The 23,120-nt window shown below is 40.4% G+C and overlaps 1 protein-coding gene across 1 annotated transcript in view; it reads left to right on the top strand.

The window, feature by feature from the left end:
* Window positions 1-1,315: 1,315 nt before the first annotated feature.
* NBAS (NBAS subunit of NRZ tethering complex) overlaps window positions 1,316-23,120 on the top strand; it is a 185,922-nt gene continuing 164,117 nt past the window's right edge. The window contains exons 1-9 of the mRNA XM_032184498.1: window positions 1,316-1,468; window positions 9,107-9,161; window positions 9,795-9,831; window positions 11,543-11,620; window positions 12,685-12,732; window positions 13,871-13,914; window positions 14,569-14,702; window positions 15,454-15,587; window positions 15,703-15,801. Coding sequence (XP_032040389.1) covers window positions 1,316-1,468; window positions 9,107-9,161; window positions 9,795-9,831; window positions 11,543-11,620; window positions 12,685-12,732; window positions 13,871-13,914; window positions 14,569-14,702; window positions 15,454-15,587; window positions 15,703-15,801 — 782 coding nt within the window. The remainder of the gene's footprint in view (window positions 1,469-9,106; window positions 9,162-9,794; window positions 9,832-11,542; window positions 11,621-12,684; window positions 12,733-13,870; window positions 13,915-14,568; window positions 14,703-15,453; window positions 15,588-15,702; window positions 15,802-23,120) is intronic.

Below are 23,120 nucleotides of genomic sequence, written 5' to 3'. Positions count from 1 at the left end.
TGCTTCCTTTCTTTCGCTATTCCCTGTATGTTGATCATAATTTTGCCTGGTTTTGGATACATGACAAATCGAATCATTTATAAAGACAAAGATAGGAAAAAATCTACAAAGATGTTACTAAACACCAGTTAAAACTAGAGTATGGGAGCAAAAATGGCAGCTTGTGATTTTATTTAAGCTTTAAGAAAGCTTTATGAAATTGCAGGAAAGAGACTGAAGCCTTAGTTCTTTCACAGTAATTTATAAACATGTTCATCTTTATTTGCCTGAGATAGTGGAACTCTGTGAGTGCAAAAGAAGTTTCTGGGGCTAAAGTATTTAAGATAAGCTCTGTGGAACAGATTTCTGCGTTTATCATTAAAGCCAGAGGAAATTTGTAAGAAATATATAGTTTTGCTATTTTTTTTTATTTGCTTGGTTTTTTTTGTTTATTTTTTAATGTTCCGCAAGGGTATAATTAACCCATTTTGCCCTTGACTACATTCTTTACTTCTTTGTAGAATCATAGAATGGGTGGGGTTGGAAGGGACCTTAAATAAATACTACTATGTTAAATCTCGCTATCAGATTTTGGACAAGCAACACCAGGGTGCAGCCCCTGGTATTTTTCCTGGGGTTCCCTCTCTCTCCCTCAGAGAGAAGGACCTCTCCAGAGCCCCCTTCGCAGCAAAGGCTGCAGCAAGCCTGCTCTGGGGAGGCTGCATCTTGAGTACTGTGTTCAGTTTTGGGCCCGTCACTACAGGAAGGACATCGAGGTGCTCGAGGGTGTCCAGAGAAGGGCTATGAAGCTGGTGAAGGGCCTGGAACACAAGTCCTGTGAGGAGTGGCTGAGGGCACTGGGGTTGTTTGGTCTTGGAGAAGAGGAGGCTCAGGGGCGACCTTATTGCTCTCTACAGCTACCTGAAAGGAAGGTGTGGGGAGCTGGGGGTCAGCCTCTTCTCACAGGTAACTAGCGATAGGACTAGAGGGAATGGCCTCAAGTTGCATAAGGTGAGGTTCAGGTTGGAAATGAGGAGACATTTCTTCTCAGAAAGTGTGGTCAGGCATTAGAACAGGTTGCCAAGGAGGTGGTGGAGTCACCATCCCCGAGGGTGTTCAAGGAAAGGTTGGACGCGGTGCTTAGGGACATGGTTTAGTGGGTGACATTGGTGGTAAGGGGGATGGTTGGACCAGGTGAACTTGGAGGTCTTTTCCAACCCTAACGATTCTGTGAAGGAGCTAAACTCCGCCCGCTCCGCGGAGCCGCCGGGCTCCAGCGGTTTGGGCTCCACCAGCCACCGTCGTCGCTCGGGTGCTGGGCGGGGCCCGGGTGAACATGGCTGCCGCCGCCGCTGCTGGCGGAGAAGGGGCGCGGAGGGCGGCGGGGATGGCGGCCGGGAGCGGGGCGGAGGAGGGCGGCGGGGAGGAGGAGAACGTGCTGTACGACCTGCTGCTCAACGCCGAGTGGCCTCCCGAAACGGAGGTGCAGGTGAGGTGGCCGCCGTGCGGCTGGGGGAGAGAAACCGGCCACGTCAGCGGGTGTGAGGAGGAGGAGGAGGGGGAGGAGGAAGGCGGCCGGGCGGGCGCAGTAACGGGGCGAACCCCCAGCTCCTGCCCCGTGCCCCGTCACGCTGCCCTGCCCGGCTTTCCGTGGCGCTTCGTTCCTGCTCTCCTCCTGCCATCCCCAGAAGCAGCTGTGCTGACAGCTGTGGAAGCAGTGTGGGTGGAAGTGGGACTGTTGTTAAGGTCGCCTGGCACGAGGCAAATCGGTTCCCTGTCCGGATTTGCAGGACAGAAGGGTTATGTCTGGGTTTTCAGTGATAAGTGAAGAGGGAGGTTTGCATTGCTTTGTGTCTACAAGGCACGCAAATAAATGTCAAAGATTGAAAAATGGAAAACCATTATAAGTTTTAGTGATGTGTTTCCTATTTTTTCTCCATGGATCATTGGAAAAGCTGAGATGTCCATTCATCTTCGTTGTTTTTTCTGTCGTGGGTTGACCTGAGCTGGATGCCACGTGCCCATCACACTGCTCCTTCTCCTCTGCAAGATATGGGGGAGACACTATAATGTCAAATTAATGAGTTGACATAGGGGCAGGGATCTCTCTGACTAGTTGTCTCAGTGGGCAAAACAGATTTGCCTTGGGTAAAACTAGATTAATTCATTCACAGTTGATAACGGAGTAGGATGGAGAGAACTAAAAGCATTGTACTTCCACCCTCCTTCTCCCCAGTGTGAGCTTCAGTCTTAGCTCTTCTAGTTCTTTCCTCTGTCCCATGCAGGGCAGGGGAATGGGGACTGCAGTCAGTTTGTAATGCTTTGTCTGCAGCTCTGCTGCTCCTTCCTTCTCACACCCTTCCCCAGTGCAATGTGGCATTCCTCCCATGGGATGCAGTCCTTCATGAACTGCTCCAGCATGCCTCCTTTCCATAGGGTGCAGTCCTTCAGGATCAAACTGTTCTGGCGTGGCTCCTTTCCACAGGCAGCAGTTCCTGCCAGGAGCCTGTGTGGGCTCTGCATGGGCCGCAGCCTCCTCCAGGCCACATCCACCTGCTCCACAGGGGCTCCTCCACGGTCTGCAGCGTGGAGATCTGCTCCATGTGGGACCCATGGGCTGCAGGGAGACAGCCTGCTCCACCAGGGGCCTTTCCACATGCTGCAGGGGAACTGCTGCTGTGTGCCTGGAGCACCTCTTGCCCTCCTTCTGCACTGACCTTGGGGTTTGCAGGGCTGCTTCTCTCACACTTTGTCATCTGTCATTCTCTCAGCTTCAGTTGCACAGCATTTTATTATTATTATTATTTTTTTTTTTTCCCCTTTCTTCAGTCTGCTTTCCGAGAGGCCCAACCAGCATTGCTCACTGGCTCGACTCTGGCCAACAGCAGGTCCCTTTTGTAGCTGGTTGCAGCTGGCTCTGATCTGACGTGGGGCAGCTGCTGGGCTCTGCTCACCGAGGTCACCCCTGCAGCCTCCCCCATCGCCAAAACCTTGCCATGTAAATCCAATATAAACTTGCTGAGCTAGACTGTATCTAACTCAACTGTTGTCTGATTTGGACATAGAAGTTGCAAGCAATGTGTTTTTTTCATTTTCTTGTATTAGACTTTCAAGTCCAGTGCAGATGTTAATGCATTTACCACAAAAAATATATTATCAAAGTATTTTAACAAGGTCTTATGTTTAATGGGAACCTCTGAACAGAGGAGATATAAAAACATTGCAGGTATTGACTGTATTTCCTCATAGCAAGTTACAATCTTCCACATACATACTTATATGAGGGAACAAACTTTTTTTTGTGATGTTACAGTCTTATGGAGTAACATGTCATTCTTTAGGTGATTGTGACTTGGACTTCATAACGTTTGTTTCTTTAATCAAGGCTTATTCATGTCGCTCAGAAAAAAGTCACAAAAAGATCCCTGCTGTATTTCTTGTAGAACTGTTTGGTTAGGAATGAGTGAAGGAAAGTAGAAAGGGAAAGGAAGTTGAAAGCTGCATTGGGAAATCAAATTAGATTTATTTCTATGCAGTCATCTGGGATCCAAAGCAAGGCCTTAAACCAAACTTTTCTCTATTGATTTTGCTTTATTTTTCTGTTACCTCCTTTGGGGTGATTCATTTTTGATTGCAGAAATTCTGAGCTCTTCTAACTGTAATTACACCCACTGGAAGATTGATCCTGTGATGAAAGTGTAAAGTTCTGTTTAATACAGCAATAGATATTGCATGGATTTTTTTTTTTGTAAGTTGGAACCCCAAATTAGTTTTAATTTTAGTTCTTGTTGTTATTCTCATTTATCTGCATTGCATTTCCTGAGAAGTTTTCTGGGGGAAATTAACACTCATTTGTAAAGAATGAGTGCAAGAAACTGACAATGCCCACAAAGAGACTGATATGGAAATTGAGCAACCTGTAATCAGTGCGATGATATGATTGTGTATAACATGTTTCCTGGGAATCCAGACATACCTAACAAGAATGAAAGGAATTATTGAGTAATTCATCACTGAAAACTGAATGAGACAGTGGTTCTGTGGGGGAGCTTGCAGCAGAGGACTCAAAGAATCATTTGAACCATGGAAGTACAGGTAGATGACTTTTTTACAGTAAACATGTTCTGTCTGTCTTCTTGGCTATATCACTTGATTCTGTGTTTTGGTGACAATGAGGGAAAAAAAAAGTATGTTTTGGCATTCTTTAAAATTCTTTATTTTTTTTCCTTAAACTCAGCATGCTTACAACAAAATCTGAACCGAAGTAGATACCTTGTCAATAAGGAAGCTACTTGGATTTTATTTCAGGAATTCTCTAGGAAAGGCAAACTTGTTCTCCCAGGCAGGAATGAATTAAAAAATAAATACATTTGACAGGGGAATGCATTTACAGATCTGGTAGCCGTTATTGTATCTGGGGTGATTGGACTTACTGCAAAATGTAAAATTCCAGTCTTCAGAGAGTAAGAGTAAATCAGGTTTGTGAAGGGTTAAGGTGTGTGGAATAATAATGCAGTTTAGTCTCAGGAGTGAGCACTAAGAATACTCGGGAGGAAAAAAAAATTGGAGAGTATAGTAATATACATGTATATATAGCAATATCACAGAATCACAGAATTTCTAGGTTGGAAAAGACCTCTAGATCATCGAGTCCAACCTCTGACCTAACACTAACAAGTCCTCCACTAAACCTCTAAGTTCTAACTCACTAAGTTAAGTCACTCTAAACCTCACTAAGCTCTACATCTAAACCTCCAGGGACGGTGACTCCACCACTTCCCTGGGCAGCCCGTTCCAATGCCTCACAACCCTTTCAGTAACGAAGTTCTTCCTAACATCCAACCTAAAACTCCCCTGGCTCAACTTAAGCCCATTCCTCCTCGTCCTGTCACCAGGCACGTGGGAGAACAGACCAACCCCCACCTCGCTACAGCCTCCTTTGAGGTACCTGTAGAGAGCGATAAGGTCGCCCCTGGAGAAAACTCCAGGCTGAACAAGCCCAGCTCCCTCAGCCGCTCCTCATAGGACTTGTTCTCCAGGCCCCTCACCAGCTTTGTTGCCCTTCTCTGGACCCGCTTGAGCACCTCGATGTCCTTCTTGTAGCGAGGGGCCCAAAACTGAACACAGTACTCGAGGTGCGGCCTCACCAGAGCCGAGTACAGGGGGACAATCACTTCCCTAGCCCTGCTGGCCACACTGTTTCTTATACAAGCCAGGATGCTGTTGGCCTTCTTGGCCACCTGAGCACACTGCTGGCTCATATTCAGCTGACTATCAACCAATACTCCAAGGTCCTTCTGTGCCAGGCAGTTTTCCAACCACTCCTCTCCCATTCTGTAGTTCTGCTTGGGGTTATTGCTCCCCAGGTGCAGGACCTGGCACTTGGCCTTGTTGAACTTTATACAGTTAATTATACAATATGTATAAGCAATATTTGGAAATGTTTTTCAAAAAAGCTTTTCTTAATCAAAAAACCTTATCAGGCCCTGGTTTTTAAATTCCTTAGGAACAATTGCAATACCCCAAGGTACTATGATAGTTGTGACAAATAATTTGTCACACTTCTTTTACTTTAATGTATTGTTATTTACTGTTTGATCAACCTGAATTTTGGACAGTATCTATTAGTACATGTGTGTTGACTTCTCATATGCTGTGAGAAAGTGGCCTGATTATTTCAAACACTGTTTCTGGATTGCAAACTTTGCATAGAAAACTGCTGGTATTTACTTTAGTATTTTAAATTCTAGAGCCCAAATATATTTTTATAATTATAAATTTATTTTTATATTTTTAAACATGCAAACACTCCCGAATTTTCATGTTAGTGTGTCCTTCAGTGCTTGCTGCCAAGTAACTTGGAATAAGAGGTCTGAGTATCTTAGCTAATGATATGCTCTATGCATTATATATTGAAGGGAAGAGGTAATTCATTCATTATCTACTTTAGTGTTCAGTTTGTGATGCTATAATATTTTGAGTAGGAAAGTTTATTTTGTGCGTGATGTCTTCCTTGTTTATTATCTTCTTTGTGTAATCTTTTTTTCCTAACTTCTTGCAGGCTTCTAAAAACTCTGCCTGTTTTATAGCTAGGAATATACATACTATGTTGTGTGTTTCATTTTTCTGTGTTTGAAGAGAGCTTTTATTTATGCAGTAGTTTGGTCCTCCCCCATATGAAAGTAGAGCAAGAGTGCTGGAAAGGCTGTACAAGGCTGTAGAGTAGATGCAGTCAATTGGATGGCTGTGATAACCAGTACAAATTGGCGTAAGTTTTCCTTCAGTGGTCTCTTTTTTTAAAAAATATGTTTTTCTGGAACTTTCATAAGCAGTCTTTATCACAGAATCACAGAATTTTCTAGGTTGGAAGAGACCTCAAGGTCATCGAGTCCAACCTCTGACCTAACGCTAACAGTCCCCACTAAACCATTTCCCTAAGCTCTACATCTAAACGTCTTTTGAAGACTTCCAGGGACGGTGACTCCACCACTTCCCTGGGCAGCCTGTTCCAGTGCCTCACAACCCTTTCAGTGAAGAAGTTCTTCCTAACATCTAACCTAAAACTCCCCTGGCTCAACTTAAGCTCATTCCCCCTCGTCCTGTCACCAGGCACGTGGGAGAACAGGCCAACCCCCACCTCACTACAGCCTCCCTTGAGGTACCCATAGAGAGCGATAAGGTCGCCCCTGAGCCTCCTCTTCTGCAGGCTGAACAAGCCCAGCTCCCTCAGCCGCTCCTCGTAGGACTTGTTCTCCAGGCCCCTCACCAGCTTTGTCGCCCTTCTCTGCACCCGCTCAAGCACCTCGATGTCCTTCTTGTAGCGAGGGGCCCAAAACTGAACACAGTACTCGAGGTGCGGCCTCACCAGAGCTGAGTACAGGGGGACGATCACCTCCCTAGCCCTGCTGGTCACACTGTTCCTGATACAAGCCAGGATGCCGTTGGCCTTCTTGGCCACCTGAGCACACTGCTGGCTCATATCCAGCCGACTATCCACCATCACTCCCAGGTCCTTCTCTGCCTGGCAGCTCTCCAACCATTCCTCTCCCAGCCTGTAGCTCTTCTTGGGGTTATTGCGCCCCAGGTGCAGGACCCGGCACTTGGCCTTGTTGAACTTCATGCAGTTGACCTCAGCCCATCGGTGCAGCCTATCCAGATCCTCCTGCAGAGCTTTCCTACCCTCAAGCAGATCGACACACGCACCTAACTTGGTGTCATCTGCGAACTTACTGAGGGTGCACTCGATGCCCTCGTCCAGATCATCGATGAAGATATTAAAGAGGACCGGCCCCAGCACCGAGCCCTGGGGGACGCCACTAGTGACTGGCCTCCAACTGGACTTGGCTCCATTCACCACGACTCTTTGGGCCCGGCTATCCAGCCAGTTTCTAACCCAACGAAGCGTGCGCCAGTCCAAGCCAAGAGCAGCCAGTTTCTTGAGGAGAATGCTGTGGGAGACGGTGTCAAAAGCCTTGCTGAAGTCAAGGTAGACCACATCCACAGCCTTTCCCTCATCCACCCAGCGCGTCACTCTGTCATAGAAGGAGATCAGGTTTGTCAGGCATGACCTGCCTTTCATAAAGCCATACTGACTGGGCCTGAGCGCCTGCTTCCCCTGCAAGTGCTGCATGATGGCTCTCAGGAGGATCTGCTCCATGAGCTTTCCTGGCACTGAGGTTAAACTGACAGGCCTGTAGTTTCCCGGGTGTGCCCTCCGGCCCTTCTTGTAGATGGGCGTCACGTTTGCTAGCCGCCAGTCGACTGGGACCTCCCCCGATAGCCAGGACTGCTGATAAATGATGGACAGTGGCTTGGCCAGCTCCTCTGCCAGTTCCCTCAGTACCCTTGGGTGGATCCCATCCGGCCCCATCGACTTGTGCACATCTAAGTGCCGTAGCAGGTCACCAACCAGTTCTTCATGGATAATGAGGGCCACATCCTGCTTCCCATCCCCTTCCACCAGCTCAGGGTACTGAGTATCCAGAGAACATCCGGTATTGCCGCTAAAGACTGAGGCAAAGAAGGCATTGAGCACCTCCGCCTTTTCCTCATCTCTTGTAACTAAGTTTCCCCCCGCATCCAGTAAAGGATGGAGATTCTCCTTAGTCCTCCTTTTTGTGTTGATGTATTTATAGAAACGTTTTTTGTTATCTTTAACGGCAGTAGCCAGATTGAGCTCCAGATGAGCTTTGGCCTTCCTAATTTTGTCCCTGCACAGCCTCGCTACTTCTTTAAAGTCCTCCTTAGTGGCCTGCCCACTTTTCCAAAGCTTATAAACCCTCTTTTTCCTCCTAAGATCAAGCCACGATTCTCTGTTGAGCCAGGCCGGTCTTCTTCCCCGCCAGCTCGTGTTTGGGCACGTGGGGACAGACCGTTCCTGCGCCATTAAGACTTCCCTCTTGAAGAGCGCCCAGCCTTCCTGGACCCCTCTGCCCTTCAGAACCGCCTCCCAAGGGACTCCACCAACTAGTGTCCTGAGCAGCTCAAAGTCAGCCCTCCGAAAGTCCAATACAGCGGTTTTACTGGTCCCCTTCCTGGCCTCGCCAAGAATAGTGAACTCCACCATTGTGTGGTCACTCTGCCCGAGACAGCTCCCGACGATCACGTCCTCCACCAGTCCTTCTCTGTTTGTGAAGAGAAGGTCTAGCGGGGCACCTCCCCTGGTAGGTTATATATTGGGATAGTATGTTGAACACCAATTGCTTTGACCTTTTTCTGGGGATTACAGTTCAATCTGGTATTCATTTGGCATAGAAAGAATGATTTGTAATACCTTACAGGAGGCAATGTTGTCTTCTCTCTCTCTTTTTTTTTTTTTTTTTTTTTTTTTTTTTTTTTTTTTACTACCCATAGAGGAAAGCAAAGTTGAATCGATAGATAATTTGTAGTAAATTTTGTTTATTACAGGTTGGCACTTGCTGAATTTACTTGGTACTATAGCCTGCTTTAGCTTATGTGGCTAAATAACTCACTAAATAAAGTAGCAAGTAATTGAAAATATGTAAGGAACTTCTGGCTAGCAAGCAGCTTACATTCAATCAGTGAATGCTGATTGGATACAGTATGGATGCTATACTTAAGTTAAAATGTGTATCATAGTGTTTGACCGTTATTGTTGTAATTGCAGCCAAGAGGCAACAGAAAACATGGTGCATCGTTTATCATCACTAGAGCAATTACAGGTAAATATGACTTGTTTTTATGCTCAGGACTCATAAGAATCATGTGTTGATTGTTTGTAAAATTTACAGTTTCTGCTCTTTAGGGTGGCTAGTGTAATGGAAATAGAGCAGAAGATGTGTTTTTTGGAAAGATGCTTTCTGATTATCCCTATTACTGTGTTATTTGTATTTCATTTTTGTGGGCTCTCTTGCCTCTTTTAGGTCATTGGGACAAAATAATAAAACATCTAAAAAGTTTGGAAGTCCTGTTGTATTTTGCAAAATGTGTTTTTCTGTGTATCAGTTCTTACAATTGGGCTATTTGCTATTTCGACAATTCTCTGAGGAAGCTTTATGGTATTATGATCATTGCCAATTCAGCTCTTGGTTTATGCATTAGCTGATTTGTGCTTTCCTTAGGCATTTCTCTTAGAAAAAATCAATACTCATCTCTGATTTTTTTTTTTAGATTTGACATTTGCATTTACTTTAATATAAGGATTCATTGACCAAGTGTAGAGGCTTTTTCCCTGTGCAACATTTTGTTTTGTGAGAACTTCTAAAATTCTATGTAAAGCTGAATTCTATGTATAGCTGAAGAGTGTTTTAAAATAGCTAGAGATTTAATTTTTGCCTGCTTATTAATTTTTGTAGGTCCTGCATTGTTTCTGCTTCGATATATCTGGTACAGGTAGGTTTGAAAATAATGTTTAATCTTTTTATTTGGTAATATTTTGATACCTTTTTTTGATATAAAGTTATTGTTAATGACAGTAAAACTGAACACTGCTTAGAACACTGTCTTTTCATCAACTGAGGCTGAAACCACTTGAGTTGCAGCTGAAGCCTATCTAGAAAAAATAAGTAGTGTATGCTAGTTTAACTTTTTGGTTTTATAAGAAGACTAAGTAAACGAGCAGTTGGAACATCCTATTTCTCAAAACATTTGTTTTTCCTCTCCACTCCCAGTTGAGATACTGCAAGTGAAGCTGTTTTCTTTTAAGCCTCAACGACAGGTATGATGGCATGGCAGGGTTTGCTTCTGTTGAGGTTATAATTTGTACTATTATTATTTTTTTTAACAATTCAAGCTGTTGTATAAAATGCTGTGTAAGTAATTGTGATTCAGAAAAATGATCCCTGAAACATACTGGATAAATACTGTGTTCCTGGAGAATTTCATCTCTATGATTATACCACTCTGTTGATGCCCTTTGCGTGTTTGAAGATATCAGTTCTCCCTTTTTAGAGGTATTCTGTTATTTTTAGGGTATGAAAATGGACTATGGTGTTGCTCACTGTGAAACAGTACTCTAGTTTAGGCCAGCAGTCGTTGCTGTTTTCCCTATTTCACAGAATCACAGAATTTCTAGGTTGGAAGAGACCTCAAGATCATCAAGTCCAACCTCTGCCCTAACGCTAACAGTCCCCACTAAACCATTTCCCTAAGCTCTACATCTAAACGTCTTTTGAAGACTTCCAGGGATGGTGACTCCACCACTTCCCTGGGCAGCCTGTTCCAATGAATTCGAATTTCTGGTGTTCTACTTTATTTTGTGCCTCTTTTGTGTGTGTTTATGGGCTCCATGCCATCATACAAGCCTGGTTTTAAGGATTCAGTTGCAAACAGAATGAACTTACTTAATTTTCTATATACTGGTAGTCATACTGACGGTCTGTTTTCTAGCATTTAAAATTGATTCTAGCTGCCATTTTCATATATTTATAAAATATGTTCAGGAAGAAAGGAGAAAAAAAAACAACACAGATGAATATCAAACTCAGACCAGGTTCCTTACGGTCCAGCTAGGTATTGAAAATGTTTAAGGATGGAGATCCCAGAGCTTCTGGACAACTTCTTCCAGAGCACATCTGTATTTATGGTGAAGAATCCTTTTCCTTATGTTAGCTTGGAATCTCCTCTGTTTTAAACTCATCATCATTTCTTGTGCTCCTGCCATGCACCTCAGTGGCTCTCCTTGGAACCTTGTAGGTTCCAGAGGGCTTTGGTTAGCTTTGTCTGAAGCCTTCACTTCTCCAGGCTACACTTCCCTCACCCTGTCCTTGTAGGGCAAGTGCTCCAGTCCTTGGACCATCTTGGTAGCACACTGGTATATTGGTGTCCTTGCAGTAGGGTACCCCAAACTGACTGCTGACCAGAGTCTGAAGAATGATGAGTAAATAATCAGTTCCCTTAAAATGTGGCTATGATTCTGTTAATTCAAATGAGGATGCTTTTAACCTTTGCTATTAGCAGGGTGCATTACTGATTCACATTTAGTTGCTAAAACTTCCCAGGTGATTGGCTGTCTTAAAGCTAAGTCACCTGGCGTGTATATCTCAGGTACTGATAGGTGTATGTTCTGATTTGGGCTAATATATATATATATTTTTTTTTTCAGCCCTGCAAAGTTTTCTCTGCCAAATGGACTGGTTCGTCTAGTTAATAAGCAGATAAACTGGCAGCTAGTACTTGCAAGGTAACCAGCTTATGTATTTATATGCTTTCAGTATTTGGTAATAGCGAATGTATTAATACTCTCTGCCCTGCCCACACTGATAGCAATGTTGAATTAATAATGTGCTAAAGTAATGTTACTCTTCTTGGTCAAGAGAACTACAGGAGGCATTCAGAGGTAGCTTTGGGAAAGAAAGGTCAGTCTTCAGGGGCTTCCACAGCATTTCCCTTTTAAGGCATCTTTCATGCATGTCTGTATGTACTTTTAGCATTTTAGCAAAAGTAGCTTGCAGTTTAATCCTTCTGCTGGGATTGTATTCAGAACTTGAGTTTGATCAGCTAAAGACCTGTAACTTACAGGATATGTAGTATAAATTGTTTATTTTAAAATTTGTGGAAAGTGATGTATACCCTCATGCTGTCTGCTCTTGTTTTTTGAGGGAAGAAATAAGAATTCCAAGGCTAGAGACAGCTGTTCCAAAGTAATTTTAGCAGCATCATTGAAACCACTGGCTTTCAAAAGTAAGCATAAACATGTACAGAAACAATAAACTAAAATATTCCATACTACTTTCATATCACTAAATATGATCAGTGGCTTATCAAGAGTTCTGTAAAGAAAGAGATGGTGATTCTGTGAGGGTAGTGGTGATCCTTTTGATGTGTGACATGCCAGCTGCAATGTTGTATGTTAAGTACAAAGATGGGAGGCCTGCTGCTAAGGAGATGACCTGACTTACTGAAGTATGATGGCTCTGTATTCCAGATAAAGTGATACATAGTCTTGCTGGTATAAACCTATCCATAAACAACATCTGATTTTGACTTCCCCAGCAGTACGATTTTTAGACACTGCTTCTGTTTTCTTAGTGCTGCTGTTAAAGAATGTGACAGATATGTTTTGGTGACATGAGGGGACTTCTATTAAAACTTCTATTAACACTTTTTTGTATAAAAATTGATATTTTATCTTTCATAACAAATTGGGACATTTATATTTAACCATGCAGAAAAGTGCATGGAGCTCTGATCCATATTCTGAAAGGACTGGATGAAGAACTGAATGCCTTTGTTTTCCTTTTTCAGCAATGGTAAACTGTTGGCAGTTGTGCAAGACCAATGTATAGAAATCAGGTAACTTATGATTATGTGTTGGTTCATAACCACAGTTGTAGAGTTATGAGAGAGTGTTTTTAGTGACTTGTTAACCATAGTTTTAAATGCTTTTTTATTATTTGAAAATGCTAGATATATTCTGAAATTAATCTATGGGATAATCTTAAAATGTGTTATCACTTAGAAAGCAAAAACCTTCTATTTCTTCTTAGGTCTTTCCCACTCACAATTTTAAAAACAATTCATACCCAAACAACAATTATAAATGCTATGGATAAATGTATATAAATACTTACCTGTATTTCCCTCCATGTTGGATGTGTTTATGTGTGTGTTTTTTTTCCATTTTTTTTAAGATGTGAAAGAAAAGCAAGGTCCTTCAAACTACTAAACTCCAATTCACGGTCTTTCTAACCTTTGCCTTTCCATCCCCCCTTAAAGTGAGAAGAAGTGAGACAAGGAGCTAGTATTACACTTCTCTGTAGAATAGCTGGCATGTATAGTACTTCACCTTATTTTACAAGTGATATGAATTGCCATAAAGACTCGCATTTTCATTTTTCCTTCTGTTCTCTAACAACAAGCTTTCCTTTGCCAGTTCAAGAACACATTTAGCAGTAGAACAGATCTTGATTGAGTATGTTTACTTGCTTCACAAAAATCCATTTGCTAGAAGGTCAGACCTTCCATTTATATGTAAAAGAAGCAAGTGTATGAAAATTGTTCAATCACAAGTGATGCGAACACCATAAATGTCAGCTTATAAACTATAGAATAAATCTTGTGTTTCAACTGTATTAATGTAACTATATTCTTACATTGTTTCTAAATTGTAACTTAGAGAATACTGACTAGTTTAAGGAAAAAAAAACTTACACAGCATTTCAGCACTTCAGCATGAATTTTGAACAACATTACTGCTAAATAGGGGATATTATTTTTCATGGGTTATATGGAGGGTTTCTAAAATACTATTGTTACCGAGACGAGATGCCTAAGGGTGAAGGCTGATATCTGTCTTTTTGAACAAGTAGTCAAATACATTCAGGCTTTTGGATTGTGCGCTTAAAGTATTTTTATAGCTCTTAGTTTATTCTGGAAAATTGAATAAGTGAATGTGTGTGTGTAGTCTAAATCCATGTATCTTACTCTGCAGGTCTGCAAAAGATGACTTTGGATCCATAGTTGGAAAATGCCAAGGTAATATGGCAACCTTTATAAAGTTTATGCAGTTGATGTGGTTGTTGTTATTTATTCATGTGTTGCTAAGTGCTGGTACTGGTTTATTAACTTCTTCAAAGTATTGTGAGTAGTCTTAATATTTTTGCTATGTGATTAGCTCCATTTTTCCCCCCACTGATTCTTTTCACATTGATTAACATACGGAATCTGAAATGAACTGATAGTGAAATGAATGGATTTTGAAGGCATAGTGGGTGTTGGAGCCTTTCTTTTTCATGTTCATTTTTGTTTTCTTTTTAGAAGGTAAGTTTATAATGATGACAGGAATTATGCAATTGTTGATGCAGATGTCTTTTTTTAGATTTTGTTTAAGGGATTATAGTTCTCTTTTTATCCTTATCTCTACCTCTTGACGTGGCAAATACTATTTTCAAAAGTAAGTAGATGAATGATAGTCTGTTGGGCAGTGACTATCTGTAGAAGTAGAGGTTCCAAACCATGAAAGTTACTCTGTACAAATCAGTTTAAAGCTCACTTAAATTCTTATGTGCTGTTTTTTAAACACTGTATGTGTTGGAGGTCATCAGATGGTCCAACATTTGTTGTAACTCACTGTGGCCACTGACGGGTGAAAGACACTTTTTTTCTAAAGAATGTTTTCCTTTTCTGTAGTGCCAAAAGATTTTAACCCGCAGTGGAGACGAGTGGCGTGGAGCCATGACTGTACGTTACTTGCTTATGCTGAGAGCACTGGAACTGTGAGAGTTTTTGACCTAATGGGTAGTGAGCTTTTGGTCATTTCACCGGTAAGTGCTGTTTTTGATTCAATTTGTACAAATACTCTTTTTTTTGTAAGGATAAAGGGTAATTACGTATTTTTTTTAATCATGGCAAACTTTGGTATTAAGGCTTACAATATGTATACCATGCATGGGTATCAAGGGTTTATCATACGATGGTTATATTAAAGTTAACTAAGTTCAAGTCATTTGTACCATATGCAAAGCATATCCTTTGTGCTGTTATATCTAGTCAGTGTCTTCATCTTGTCTTGGTCAGAATTGTGGTAGATGAGCAGGTACATCAGAATGTAGAAGTATAGAATCTTCTACTTGGTGTGTGTGCAAATGGTTATTGTTTGTAGTAGTAGATTAGAAATCTGCAGTTCATGGGCAGATTTTGGTATAAATCAAGGAAATATTGCTAACTGAACAATATGAGATTTTTTTCATTGGTAGGTATGAGAACATGTTGTGCCAGGCAAACTGCAATTGCATGTTCTGTTTTCTGTATACAAAGGTTGTATTCAGCTAATTTGTGAGGGGTTTCAAGTCTATTTCCTTAGCATATTGTCTTTGTGGACTTTTAATTAATAGGTTTTCTTTAAGATCAAGATCAAAGGAGTATATTTTGTTACTATTATAAACTATGAAACTTCAGTTTTTTAAAGCATTTTCATAAAAATAATAAATGGAATTTCTTAAAAGTAATCAAGGTATTCTTTTTTTTTCTTTTTTCCCTGCCTTTCTCTCTCAATGTCTGCATTCTTGAGTAAAGACAGCAAGTTTCCCGGGAGATCTGAGTTATGCTGTTGCTGGATTAATCTTTCTAGAATACAAAGCAAGTGCCCAGTGGTCAGCTGAATTACTTGTTGTTAATTATCGTGGAGAGCTGAGAAGTTATCTTGTAAGGTAAGCACAAATTTTTGTCTTACTTTGAGAAACTAACATGAACTTTAAAGGAAATCTTTTCCACTCTTTAAAGAAAATAAATCTAATTTATTTATTTTTTTATACCCATACTTAGTGTTGGAACAAATCAAAGCTTCCAAGAAAGTCACAGTTTCAGCTTTAGTAGCCATTATGCACATGGAATAACTACTGTCATTTACCATCCTGGTCACAGGTAAGTGTTTTGTTTACTACCTGCCAATAATATTGAAATGATGAACAGAAGTGGTAAAATAAACCATGAAGTGTGTTGAACATGTTTAAAAAGGAGGGGAGGGTGTACTTATTTTAATCTTGGTATTTAATAAATTAGCAAAAACAAGTCACATATGGCTGTATCTGTGAAAGAAGGCCTAGTTGGTGGTGTCGCTTTACTAATAATGAGTAAAGATACTGAGGGAAATTCGGCTTCTTGAATGAGACAATTGGTACACTCAAACACTAGAACAAATAACAGCTAGCACACCTGTGAATTCCAGAAGAGTTCCTTATAGACATGTATATCCTGTGAATAGGGTATCATGTCTTTAGTATTAAAGAGTCTTCACTAGGATTAAGGTCTAAATAGATTTTATTGCCTCTAGAAATGAAATTAAAGAAAGCTTTTCTTTTTGCATAACTTATTAGAGTTGCTGTTTTTCTTAAGTTGGATTATTATTATTTTTTTTGCCTCAAGCTATGGTACTTGTTGGCTATTTGACTAATTTTTCTTTAAGAGTTCTTTAAGTTTCTTTAAGTTCTTTAAGAGAAGCGTTTTTTTTTTTCTTGTCCTATCAAGTGCATTAACTTGAGATGACTAACTTTCCTTTGTAACAAACACAGGACTTTATCTTAATTTATTTGAAATAAACATTTATTTTCTGTTTATTTGCAGTTAATACTGATACAGATGAGAGGGAGATGTGATGGTCATGGGCATTTAGTCATGTAGTATACCTTAATTTCAGTAATTTTTTTTTTTTTTTGGAAGATGTATTCTTAGCAAGTGTGCTGGAGAGTACCTTAAGGACTCTTTCAGAAAGGCTTGTTCTGTGCTTCTTCAATGAAACTGTAGGTATAGAGAAAACACATGGGAACACGTCAGAGGTATTTGTCTTGGCAGCCTGGGTCAGTTTATCTGTATATTTTTGATTCTTCAATAACACATGATTTTTATTTATCAAATGCAACTCTTACCTTTAAGTGCTGTATTTGATAAATACAGAAAATTGTTTGCTTGTTTGCTTTTTGCATCGTTTACTGTCTGAGTATGTTGCATTAGCAGCTTTTTTAGAACGTCAGAAATAGCTTCAAAAGACGTTTTTGAATTTGTTGTGTTTAAGGGCTGGTTATAGTTTGCTGCTTTTTTTCTTCTCTCTGGATTTGATTTGTGGACTTGTCTGGTTCACTTTTCCCTACTGTTCTGACTGGAACTGCCAGGGTTTCGTATTTGGAGTTGTCTTGTGTTGCTTTTTCCTTAAGTAGTAACATGTTGGGCACAGATACCAGATTTGAAAGGTGGACTGATTGGCTACCTGGTCTTGCAGCAGATGTGGTTGGAATAGGTCCTGGTTAGCCAATTCCTTCTGTTGAAAATGTATCTCCCATTTTTGTATCTACTGATTATATGGCAAGATAAACTTGGCAACTTACTCTTTGATTTCTTTTAAATTGTGAGAACTCCCTTTCTAGATATTATAGCTACTATTACAGCTACTAGGATTAAATTTGTCAGCACACTTCACTACATTGATTTAAACTAAAATTCGGTTTGGATCTAGAATACTAGAAGAAACTCTGTTAGAAACTTGTTCTCATCCTTCAATATTGAGATAGCTGTCTTAAGGGAAAACTGGTTGTTGATGAGAACTAATGTTCTCCTAACTTATACTGAAAATTAAACTCTGAAAGTAATGGTTTCCTCTTTCTAACTGCTTAATATTTAATCAGTAATTCCCCTATTACTATTACAATTAGTAATTTAGTAACTCAGTATACTAAATCTAGAGTTTTGAAATAGGAAGTCTGGATGACAGAGCTTTGATAACACTCTGACCAGGCAGCAGAAACAATTAATTCTTTCCTTTGATCACACCAGGGTTCTTGAAACTTGCTTCCAAATCTGTCTTTTCTGTTCCTAATATTAGGAAGTATATTGATTCTAACAGTGCAGTTGCAAAGAATAGTTGTTAATATTCAAACTAGGGTCAAATAATTATTCTGATTGTTTTTATATGTGGATGTGCTTGCATTTGATTTTGTGTGTGTCTGGGCAAATGATATCAGAACAGTTAAACTGTTAAAATAGATGAGCCCTTCAACAAGTAAATAGCTGAAATAGAAAATCAGCTGAGGTAGTCTGGACGTTGCTTTGTGTGTGCTAATGACAACTTCTTGCCAGAAAAGTACATGTATATAGTAGGGAGGAAAAAAAAGACTGGAAGTTTTGTGTTAGTTCTTTCATTTTCCCTCCAACTAATACTTTTTGTTTTCCCACTATTCCTTTATGATTGCAGGTTTACATTTTAAAATCTTACTAGTATGAAGTAAGAGCATCATTGTCTCCTGTTCTTTTGTGCTTGTAACAGTTTATTCAGAATATTAGTAATTAAAATTAATTTGTGGAAGCTTATGGTCAACGTATTCTTTTGCCAATATTCTAAATTTTCTATCATGGGAAATGCCCCTTCCTGATGTGAAAATATGTGGTCATATCTGCTGCTAAAGCAATAAGTTTCTGTAATGTATGTGCACATTCAGCAATTACTTGTTTTTAGCAGGAAATATTATGACCCATAAAAATAAAAATCACATAGTGATTGTAGTATCACTGTGATTGTAGTATCTCCCGGTAGATGTAATTAGTTGACTTGCTTAATAAAGTTGAAAATTGATACTTTAAAGAACTGACATTAGAAACATTACATTAGAAATTACATTAGAAACATGACATTAGAAATTGATGAGCAGAATCACTTGTTGAAATTAAGCTGTTGTTTTGTCTGAAAAACAGGAGTTGGAGGGAGGCGGTTGTCTTAAATTGTGTGTTGAAGAAAATTTTAGATACATATGAATCCTTCGAAGTTTCCATTTTCAGTAGCGTGAACTTGATTATTTAAGTTCAACTGTGGCTTTTTTTTTTTTGCATTTCATTTAGTTTCAGATCTGTAAAACTGCACTATATAGCTTGTAGGCCTTGACTTACCACACTATTGCTATGTATTTGCCAGTTACCTACTAAACTGCAATAAAATAGCAATCAAGAACTTAATGTATCTAACTTGTTTTAAAAAAAAGATGTAAGCATATGATAATTGCAAAGAAAATCTTTCAGTAGGGAATGTATCTGAATCTGTAGGAAAACATGAATTGGTAGCTTTGGGGAAAAAGTATAATCTTGAGTTTTACTGCTGTTGGAAAAAAATCTTAATTTAGAAGCTCAAGTGCTTGTGTTTCCATGCATTCCAACTTTCATCTGTGATGGAATTTATCAACTTCAGTTGATAAAACTTAAATGTTTGCTTCAGTGTGAGCTCTCTGTAGGCTCTAATGGAAGTTTCAACACCTCACTTATTTTGTGTACTTTAATCTGGAGCTGAATGCCTTATTTCAGGGTTATCTGCAGTTGCTTCAGAAGGAGTCTGATGTTAGAGCCTAAAATGTGTGGTGGCTTTGGGAGATGAAGGTTTTAGATTCACTTGAAATCTTGTTATCGTACCAGAATTGATGTGTGAAAAACTGTGTAGAAGTCTCAAGGTTTGTTTTTGGATACCTTAATTGAGCTTGCAGTCCTTGAGACCAGTAGTATACTAATTATCTTTAGCCCAACTTTATAGAACCCTTGAAAACAGAATATAATTGAGATACTGCAGGGGCAGCCAGCTTTTTGAGACTGAAAGGAACCTCTAGAAACCATCTAGCCCATTGCCCTTCCAGCAGGGTCAACCAGAGCAGTTTGCTTGGAGCCATGCTTCCCACACTACTTCTCCTCAAGATATCTATACATATTCATAGGATCTACCCTCAGACTTCTCTTCATCAGGCTGAGCAGTCCTAGCATTCTGTCTTTCATAGTATGGCGGTGCTCCAAGACCTTCATCTTCATGGCCCTTTGCTGGATTTGCTCCACTATTATGTTTCAGTTTCCTATACTGGAGGGCCCAGAGCTGGATGCAGCAATCCAGATGATTCACCTGTGCTGAGAAGACTGTAAGGATGACATCCAGTTCATACTGGTGTGTATGTGGTTATTACTTCCTTTCTGTGCTTTCTGTTGTTGAACTTTGTGAGGTTCTTACTGGTCCATCTCTCCAGCCTGTTGTGGTCCTTCTGAATGACAGCACAATCTTCCATTTCATCAATCCCTTACTCAGTTTTGTATCATCTGCAAACTTTGCCTCACGGTTCATCTCATTAATGAGGCTGTTAAATGGTATTGGCCCCAGTATGAACCTCTGGGGTACACCAGTAGTGACTGGCCTCCAGCTGGGCTTGGAGCTGTGAGGTACTCCCAGTCCCTCATCTGCTGCAAGGTTGCTGAACCTAATCTGCAGCTGCAGATCTTCAGGTGAAGCAGGATCCTCTGTTGGTGCCAGAAGTTGCTAGCTTTCTAGCCTCTTCCGTTAGGGGAAGTCTCCGTTTCCCAGTCTGATAAACACAGGGTATGCCTCCCCCCACTTAAGTACGTCTGGGAGTTGGGGATACTCCTGTATCCTCAAAGCAGAGTCTCAGAGGATCCAGCCAGTCATCTTTTCTGGTCATCTCTGATGCTGTAGCAGCCTGCTGCCTTCTTTCTGCAGCACCTTTTGCCTGCTGAGACAGACCATCACCAAGCACACACCTTCTGAGGCAAGGATCACCTGCTGTCCATGCCCCAACCTCTGGAAGAGGCCTCTGTCTGAGACCTACAGGCCTGTCTGCATCCCCCTGAGGGAGCATGGTCTGAGGCAAGGTGGATGCTGGGACTGTGCCCTGGGCTTCATCACCACAGTTGCTGAAAACATGTACAAGGAGTTTCTGGCCCCTCTTTTACACAAACTGCTTCACAAGTCACTGCAGCATCTGTTGGCTGTTTGCTAGTTGTGGTGCATATACAGGCCTTTTTCTAGCACTTACTGAAAAGGTTCCTGACCCTCCCTAGTCAGGAGACAGCTGGAACAAAAGTTCAAAGCACCCTTTGATCAGGAGCAGATGTTAGAACTCGTTGAAAGCTGCTAGAGTTTGCTAAAAGTGAGGCCCCTTATGGTGCCTGACATCACTGGAAAGAGCCACTTATGAAGTTCTTTAAAGATTTCCCAGGAGTTGTCTGGTGATCCCATAAGTACGTAGAAGATTGGGGGGGGTGTCTAGAAATGGAGCCCAGAAACTGCTGCACGCTTGCTATGCTGTATGCAGAAAGCATCTGCAAGAATAAAAATTAACACAGATCTTAACAGTATTAAGTACTAAAGGATTTTGCATTGATCCTTATGTCAATATCAGCATGGTAGATAAAACTTCCCCTTCCAGAGAGTTACTAGTAAGCATCATTTATTAAATTAACATTACTTTGTGGCCCATATGGAGTCACATAAACCTACAGCTGGTATTGTGTTATTTAAGAACACAAATATTTGTCTAGGAAAAATATCTTCTCATTTTGGGGAGGGTGGATGTTGGGGGAATTGTTGGCACAGTATTTTCTTCAGACTGAGACTAACTTTAAAAAACAAAACAAAACAAAAAATTCCTCTTGTTGCTATTCCCAGGCTACCTGTCAACTTGTGTTATTTTGGAGTCATCTCCTGTCTAGTGCTGAAAAAATAATTGGTAAACAAGTCTGGATCTTTGCTGAGGCTCTCAGGAGTACCTTTCATTTTCTTTTGATACCAGTTGTGTTATTCATCATAATAGTTTCTGCCCCCGCTGTTGCATTTTGCTCTCTGAAAAGCTTTTTAAAATTTTAAGTACGTGCTGCCATGATGAATTTCTCTGCAGTCCTGGGAGAAGGCTTTTTGTCTTGAGGCTTCGTGTTTTGTGTATGTCTAAACTGATATGACATCTTAATTCCAGTTGTCATTGAGTTTCATTTATCCTAAAAGATACTTCTGAATTATAAATATGTTGCACTGTATATGACAGTTTTTTCCAAAATTTCTTTGAAAAGATTTATCTTGATGGAGTTTTTGAGAGCTAGTTCAGGCAGTTTTGGCGTTACTGTTGTCACCGCTATTGACAACTCTTCTCTTGGTCTTTGTGCTACTGTTCGTCACCGAGTCAACTCTAGCACAGTGCTGTCGATTGTAATTGAATTTTAGTTACTACTGCAGTTGAAATTTTTAACGTGTTACAATGGAAGTTCGAACTTACAGAAGAATGTAAATGCCTATGGATGGACAAGACTACAGAAAAATTAATCTCCTAGAGGACTATGCCTGCTGTCTTTTGGTTATGAGGTGTTGACAACTGTGCTGTGGTGATCTCATGAAGTTTGTGTTTACTGATTGCTTTTTTTTTTTTTTTAAATAAATTAATAATAGTCAAGTTGTGAAAGAGAGAGAGATGAAAATTGCTTCCAGTGATTTTTTTTTATCACTTCATGCATAATTATCTGTGTAACACTGATTTTTGCCAATATCTTTCAGAGATGTCAGATGTAATTTTGTGTTCACTGATGCTAGACTGTGTGCTCAGATGTGAGTATCCAGACGTGTTTATTCATGGTCATCTAGAATGGCTATGGCATCATGCACAATAGGGTAGATCGAGTCTCTCCTCCTAAAACTTAAAGCTGTTAGGAGGAGTTCGATGTGGTGTGCCATGTCTCAGCGTCTTAGTCAAAAGATTTATTTATTTATATAGATTTTGTATTTATGTGCTGTAAGATGTTTGGAAACGTCTTTCTTCCTTACTTTTTAACTGCTGTTCTTCAGAAGAACTACGTGATTAAAAGATGGCTTTTGTACAAGTTGGGGACAGTTCTTATACTCCTTGATCAGTGGCAGCGTGTCAAGCTTCAGTGATAAAGTGGTGGGAAGCATGGGAAAGTTGCAGTAGGGAAACACAGGGGAGAAGGGAAACAAAATATGTGCAGAAGAAAAACGAATGGATTATTAAGTGTATGACATTTAATCTGTGATTTCTTTCTCTTTTGTAAGGTCACTTTTCCCCAGTAATTAGTTTTAGTCCACTAGAAATACTCAGGTCATATTGTATGTATCCATTAAATCAATACCCATTCTGAGGAGTGTGTTATGAAGAGATTTATTTAAATTTTGTGTCCAGTCATAAAAAATACAGAGGGCTTCTTCACTTCTATTCTAGATATTACTCAGTTGTCTGGGTAGCTAAAACTGGTTAAGATGTTTTCGTACAGTAATGTTAAATAAATTACTGTTTGTATGTAGGTATAGCAGATGTTTTTGTTAGTGAGATGCATCAATGAAAAAAAAAAAAATATATATATATTTTTTTTTTTTTGGAATACAGTCAAATGGCAGATGACTGCTATATGAGCTTCCACCGCTAGGTGGTAGA

Source organism: Aythya fuligula, chromosome 3 (genome assembly GCF_009819795.1).
Source record: "Aythya fuligula isolate bAytFul2 chromosome 3, bAytFul2.pri, whole genome shotgun sequence".
In the NCBI taxonomy this organism is placed as follows: domain Eukaryota; kingdom Metazoa; phylum Chordata; class Aves; order Anseriformes; family Anatidae; genus Aythya; species Aythya fuligula.
This window is presented reverse-complemented; position numbering and strand designations above follow the sequence as displayed.